The sequence below is a fragment of the Leuciscus leuciscus genome (genome assembly GCF_965113295.1).
Source record: "Leuciscus leuciscus genome assembly, chromosome: 18".
NCBI classification, from domain to species: Eukaryota; Metazoa; Chordata; class Actinopteri; order Cypriniformes; family Leuciscidae; genus Leuciscus; species Leuciscus leuciscus.
Window position 1 is genome coordinate 4,409,702 of NC_138742.1, and position 7,266 is coordinate 4,416,967.

Genomic DNA, 7,266 nt, shown 5'->3' on the forward strand with positions numbered 1-7,266 from the left:
TTTCAGAATTAAAAGAAACATTTTGCCTTTTTTTAAAGTGGCCACTGATTGTTCAGATGGGTCTATACAAGTAACTCGACATATTAACACAAGCTCATAAATTAATTTGTCATATTATCTTCCACGGTGTGCCATAAGTGCATCTGAATAGAGACATTTCACTAATTTTCATGGTATTGTTTTACCTATGCCGTGTTATTGTTACGGGTGATTTATGAACAGTTAAAGTAGCTTAACAAGTTAACACAAGCCATTAACTTAGTTTCACACACATTATCTTCCACAGTGTGCCGTAAGTGCATCTGAATAGAGCCATTAATCACCATTTGGCCACTTTGCAGGGTGTAGTTTTAGCTCTGCCCTGTTATTGTTATGGCTGATTGGTGAACAGTTGTAAGAATCTATGGTATCACATCGTTCACATTTTGATTTTAACTTTTTATGTTTTTAAGGAACCATCGGCTGATAGTGATTCAGTGTTGGGGTAGTTACTCAAAAAAAGTAATTAGTTACTAGTTACTAGTTACTTCTGTAAATTGTAATGAGATTACTTTACTAGTTACTGCATTTGAAAAGTAACTTCACTACTTATTACTTTACTTTCCCATTTCTTAATTTACCCTGTAGATACGGACAAAAATCATAGCCCTATCATCACTTAGCCTATCCGCATAGTGTTTATAAATGTAGCCTATACAAAATGGCATGTAAAACCATATGAAAGAACAATATCCATGTCTGCAGACTCTGCACAAAGAAATATGCCTCACTGTAAAATCCACAAACAACAGGATAAAGGACAAATGTCTGCGGTGGTAGACACATAATCAGGGCTGAACTGGGACAAAAAAAAAATCGGCCCTGGCATTTTGGCCATAATAATAATAGCACACTAATATGCATATATTATTGTAAAACAAATGCACTGAAAAATAAAGGAAACTTTCATAATTAGTACAAAACTAATTATGAAAGTTTCCTTTATTTTTCAGTGCATTTGTGCTGTGTCTATTTTTCACGCTAATTTTCTCTGCACATTCCTTGTGTTTCTTCTCCATCTCTCAGACTATTTTGACAGATACACACTGACGCACTTGCACGCTCGCTCAAAGCCCAAAGGGGGAGGTGTTTAAAGATGTGATTGGACCAGCCCAGTGTCAATCAAGAAAAGATCCAATGGGCCAAGGTGTTTCATGGGCCGGTCAGCTATCAGGAAAAAAAAAACTGACGAAGACTTTTTTAACTAATGCATTACACCGGCACGCACTTACTTAACCCACGCCGCCAATTAAGCAAAACGAATGTGCCGCCGATGTACGAGTTTTATGGTCCGTAAAAACAAACAAAAAAACAGAAAAAAAAAAATTGAGATGTCGACCCAAAAGGCACGTCAGCCCACTGGGAATCTCCCGGTAGTCCCGATGGCCAGTACTTGCTGCCTGAGCATATAAAGTGCATTTCACGCGAATATTTTTGTCCTTTCGAGCAATAAACTTAAAGTAATGTGAATATCGCCACTGGCCGAAACCCCCCTGTCTCCGTCTCCGTCTCCATTTCCCGCTCCCCTTCGCACCAGCAGCTACGTCACTCAAATCGATCTCTATGACAACGGTGCAAGCGCGCGCACGCGCACACACACACACACACACACACAGACAGACATGCACGCAGCACAAACAGATCAGAGCTTTACACGCAGGCAAACACGACTTGGGTAACGCAGGAAAGCGCGTTCCTATAGTCTAGTAAAGTAGTGTAGTTACCGATATTTTTAGTGTAATGCGTTACTTTATTTCGTTACCCAAAAAAGTAATATCGTTCCTGTAATCCGTTACTTTGTAACTCGTTACCCCCAACACTGTAGTGATTCCTGTTTCACCCTCAATTCCTGTTCACACACACACACACACACACACACACACACACACACACACACACACACACACACACACACACACAGGGTTCCCACGGGTCCTTGAAATCCTTGAAAGTTTGTGAATCTGAAAAAAAAAATTTCAAGGCCCTGGAAAGTTTTTGAAAATAAACACACATAGATACAGGTCCTTGAAAGTGCTTGAATGTATTTTGTGCAAGAAGTTTTCTGGAAAAAATTCCATATTCCCTCAGGTCCGCTAATGTGTTATTTCACCAACACTTCATGGCCTATGCACGCTAGCTTGCTTGATTTAGTTACGCGCATTTATGCGTTCCCGCGTGAGGTACTTTGTACGTTGCCATGACGTTCACGCGCATGAAACTACGATTCCTCAACGTTTGTTGTTGGACACAACAAATGTGTCCCCACATTAAGTCCTTGAATTTGAGGGTATTGGACCTGGAAATTCCTTGAATTTGAAGTTAACCAAGGTGTGGGAACCCTGCACACAATCTCAAACACACATATACACACACACATTCATACACACACACACACTCAGACACAGACGATCACACTCATACTCACACCTATAGACTCGCACACTCAAACACTCACACACTAATATTTGCACACGCACACACACGCATGCACTCACACACACATACTCACACACACACAATGCTAACATTTTAAACTTCTACATATATTTTGAGTAGATAACCGTTAGTATATCCTCAGTAAAGGGTTTCACCCCGTGTGTTTCCACACTGATTAAGGATAGTTCGAGAGATACAAGAGAAGTAAAAATGATATACACCTTATATGTGCAATAGATCATAGCTACCGTAGAGAAAGTAAGATCAGGCTTTGAATTAATACGAGTAAAATGAAATATTCGCTCAAGACGAACTTTACTAATGCGGCGTCATGGACCACAGAGGCACATCTCGTCCCTGGAAATGTGTGCAGATTTTCTAAATGATACAACTTCATCTGAATAAGAGGAATGTGGAGTCCTCATCTGACCATCCCTGCGAGAGCTGCATCTGTGCGCCGTCAAACACACACACACCTTCACGATTGGAATCTTTATCAAATAAATGAAATATTTCCAGTTTCTTTTTTTTTTAAACACACAGATTTCTTTAAACAACATTGTGACAAACGTTGTCGACATGTTTCATGTGGATGGACAAAAGTGCTGATTTCATCTTTTGTATATCTAATACGACTAAGCACCGTTTTTGAGCTAATTAGAGATTAGTTAATTTTATGGAGCCAACTGTGTCTGTGTGTGTGTGTGTGTGTGTGTGTGTGTGTGTGTGTGTGTGCGTGCGTGCGTGCGTGTGTGTGTGTGTGTGCGTGTGTTCAAAACAGCTTAGAAATTATATTACATGATTTGTTTGTTTGTTTATTTATTTATTTATTTATTTATTTCTGCACAGAGACCTATTGTGTATTTATAAACCGCTGAGATTTCTCAGGAGTAATTTCATTAGCGCATCAGTGTTTTCATCTTTACACATGATGACTGATCCCTGGTGAGAAAGGCTTTGCACCCGTAGACAGTTCAGATGCGAAACAAAAGCAAATTCAGGGGAGACACAATCATTTTAGGACATAATGCATAGAGGCAAATCTTGTCTGTCACTCTATATCCTGAAACATTAACGATTGTCAAGGAACTTCTTTCTCTGAAGATATGATGGTGATCAGAAAGACATGATAAGCACACATCAATGGGGACAGCCTGAGGCATCACAGTTTGTGTAAAGGTCTTCATTGTTGCATCTCTCTCTCTGTCTCTGTCTCTGTCTCTCTCTCTCTCTCTCTCTCTCTCTCTCTCTCTCTCTCTCTCTCTCTCTCTCTCTCTCTCAAGATGGAAGGCAATGCTAATGGTAAGTACGATTTAAAAGTACTATCTCTTTAGATAACAGGGCTTATGCAGGTTTCATGAAAGTGCATTTAAGACCCTTTTAAGACCAAGTAAAGGAAACCGACGGAATAAATTAAAGGGAACTCAATACATCACGTTCTCTGATGTACATGTCTATGGAGAAACACAATGAGAAACGCTATTAGCAACTCTTCGGTCTTGTAAAGTACGATTTACAACACTCTAAAAAAAATGCTGAGTTGTTTCAACCCATGTTTGGGTCAAATATGGACAAACCCAACCTAAATGTAATAAAACATTTTTAAACCAACGGTTGGATTTGTCCATATTTGACCCAACGTGGCTTTAAACAACTATTTTTACATTAGCCTACTTTTTGTGGAAGCTCTGCCACGGAATAAAACAATTTAAAATATTGTTGCGACTTTTTATCTCACATTTCTGAGTTTTTCCCCCTCAAATAGCGAGTTATAAAGTCGGAATTGCAAGTTATAGAGTAAGAATAGCAAGTTAATTGAGTGAGAATTGCGTGATATAAACAGTTTCTCGCAGGTTTGAGTTTATATCACGCAATTCTGACTCTATAACTGGCAAATTATGACTTTATAACTCGCGATTGTGACCTTTTTCTCTCTCCGTGTGAGTTATATAGCCTAGTCCAGTTCTGAGGGGGGAATACTAATTTTTTTGTCAGGATTGTGTTTATATCATGCAATTCAGAAAAAAAAATAAGAATTGTGAGATTAAGAAATTGTCAGATTTTTTAATTTTTTATTCTGTGGCGAAAACAAGCTTCCATAACTTTTTTATTCATTTTTGGAAAACAAAAAAACTTGCCAACACTGCAAAAATAAAAATGTCTAAAGATTCTTAAATCAAGATGCATTTACTGGAGATACAAAATGACATAAATATGAAGTATAAAATATTCTTTGTTGATTCTCAGAGGAGCTTCACAATGGGCCGTCAGTTGAAACACCTCGAGGAAACATCTAAAGTTCTGTTCTCACCAAAGCCAGTCTGATGCTCCTATGGAGTGATTGATGTTCTGGAGAGAATAAAACTTTAGATGTACCCTCGAGGTGTTTTATTGACGAGCCATTGTGAAGCTCCTCTGAGAATCAACAGTAAAGAATCTTTTCCATGATTGATTGTCCCTGAGCCGAGAGTCGTAGTTTACCATCATAAAGCTCAGACATCAGATGATGATTTGATCTGCCGGTCTGATGTGAGCTCTGTCTCCTCAGTCTGTATCTCAGCTGTGAAACCTCAGAAACAGTCTGTGAATATGAGAAGGAAGGAATAATGTCTGAAAACTGGACGCGAGTCTCTCTTCTCTCCGCCATCTCTGGTGTTTGTCTGTTTCGGACTCAATGCATGAACGCTTTCACTAACTGGATCCTTGGACTAAAAACTTTCAGAGTTTAGCGGCTTTAAATGATCAGATTGCAAACAGATACAAAGAAAGTAATTAGTAACGCGTTACTTTTTAGAGAGAGTATTTACACGTTTCAAGAGTTACAAGTGTATCAAGATGTTACAGCTAATAATTAATTACTTTTTAGAGTAACTTACCCAACACTGAATATAAAGCGTTTACCAAATGTTTTAATCTTTAACAGGCCTTAAACGTATTTAACAGTGTCAATCTGTACATTTTCTGGCATTTATTTACAACTGAATTAGTCATATTTGTATTTTTAGTGAAGAGATGCTAGCAGTAAATAGGACTATCTTCTGTAATAAGCCACTCATAGTGATTATGCTCAATCTAACTGTTGCCATGTTTTTCTAGATTTGCAGCCTGGTTTTATGAACCCGACTCAAGAAGACCTGGAAGACCGGAAGACCGTGAGGACAAGCGACAGTCACACTGATGAACCGATGAGGAAGAGGAGAAGCGGGAGTAACACTGATGAACCGATGAGGAAGTGGAGAAGCGGGAGTCACACCGATGCTTCACCTGTGAAGACTCCTGAGAAAGACACAACTGACGGTAAGATTATTAAATACCTCGTCAAGCCTTTTATCACAATTTCAAATTTGAAGTCATCCTAGGGACCCTATTTTAACGATCTGAAACGCAAGTATCTAGCGCGAAACGCAAGTAACTTTGTGGCCGGATCTCGGGCGCTGTTGCTATTATACCGGCGGGATAAATGACTCTTGCGCCCGACGCAAATCTAAAATGGGTTGGTCTGAAGTAGCTTCATTATTCATAGGTGTGGTTTGGGCGTAACGTGAAATAAACCAATCAGAGCGTCATCTCACATTCCCTTTAAGAGCAGGCGCGCTTGTTCCATGGCGGATTGCTATTATAACGGCGGATTTGCCAGGCGCACACCTGGAGCGGTTCACAGCCGAGGAGACCGACGTTCTCGTCAGGGCCGTAAAACACAGAGAAGTGACATTGGGGATGGAGAAACACACCCAAATTAGCTTCGGTTAAACAGGCGTATGATAATTTGGGTAAATGTGTAAGCTAGATTTATGCCTAATTTTTCATTTATGCCAATGATTTCCCTCGTGTCGTGTGTTAATATTTTTCCTTGTAATAATGTATGGTTTTCTAAAAATGAGAACTGCTGCGTCTGTGTAGATGAGAGAAGCAAAGTGTATGTGCGTTGTGCACACGCTACATTGATTATGGCCAAGCATGCGCCCTTAAAATAGCATCTGAATAACATGCGTAACGCGCCACTGACTTTAAACTAGGTTTTTCCTGGTCTGTGGCAGAATTGTTTTCTAGACCTGCAAAATAGCACCAGGGAACGTTTGCGCCGGAACACGCCTCCTCTTTTCGCTGAACCTCCTCCGGGAGCGCAAGTTCATTCCCTAATTTACCGACGTGCGTCTGTGGAGGGAAAAGTCTGCTGTGCGCGGGTGCAAAATAGGAATGATACATGCGTCGGTGTACAAAGTCAATTGCGCTGGGTGCAAGATAGGGCCCTAGGTGTATATGACATTCTTCTTTCAGACGAATACAATCAGAGTTATATTAAAAAATGTCCTGACTCTTCCAACTTTATAATGGCAGTGAATGGATGCATGTCTTTGGAAGTCCATCAAAGTGTATCTATCCATCATAAAAGTGCTCCACGCTGCTCTGGGGGGTTAATAAAGGCCTTCTGAAGTGAAGTGTAATTACGTTGGACGCACAACGTGATGTTGAACGCAGTTGCCCAGCCCTGTGTGTTTGAACTGTGAGAGGCATCAATTGCCGTCATTACGTTGAGCGTTAAGTTCAAGTGTTTCTCTTATGGCTAAATCGATGCATACGGCATTACATGAGTTAAAAATATGGATATTTTTCTTACACCAACGCATCGCTTCACTTCAGAAGGCCTTGAATACACCTAGGATAACTTGAGTAAATCATGAGCTAATTTTCATTTTTGGGTGAACTATCCCTTTAACGTGAAAAACGCTTAACGGCTCAATGTAGGCTAGTCATATTAAAAGATCAAATTCTGTACACACCTTATTAATA

At 39.8% G+C, this 7,266-nt stretch overlaps 1 protein-coding gene across 1 annotated transcript in view; it reads left to right on the forward strand.

The window, feature by feature from the left end:
* Positions 1–3,758: 3,758 nt before the first annotated feature.
* Positions 3,759–7,266, forward strand: part of LOC309480950 (uncharacterized protein) — a gene marked incomplete at its 5' end in the record, with an annotated part of 5,086 nt that continues 1,578 nt past the window's right edge. The window contains 2 exons of the mRNA XM_082145714.1: positions 3,759–3,777; positions 5,572–5,772. Of these exons, the coding sequence (XP_082001840.1) occupies positions 3,759–3,777; positions 5,572–5,772 (220 nt within the window). The remainder of the gene's footprint in view (positions 3,778–5,571; positions 5,773–7,266) is intronic.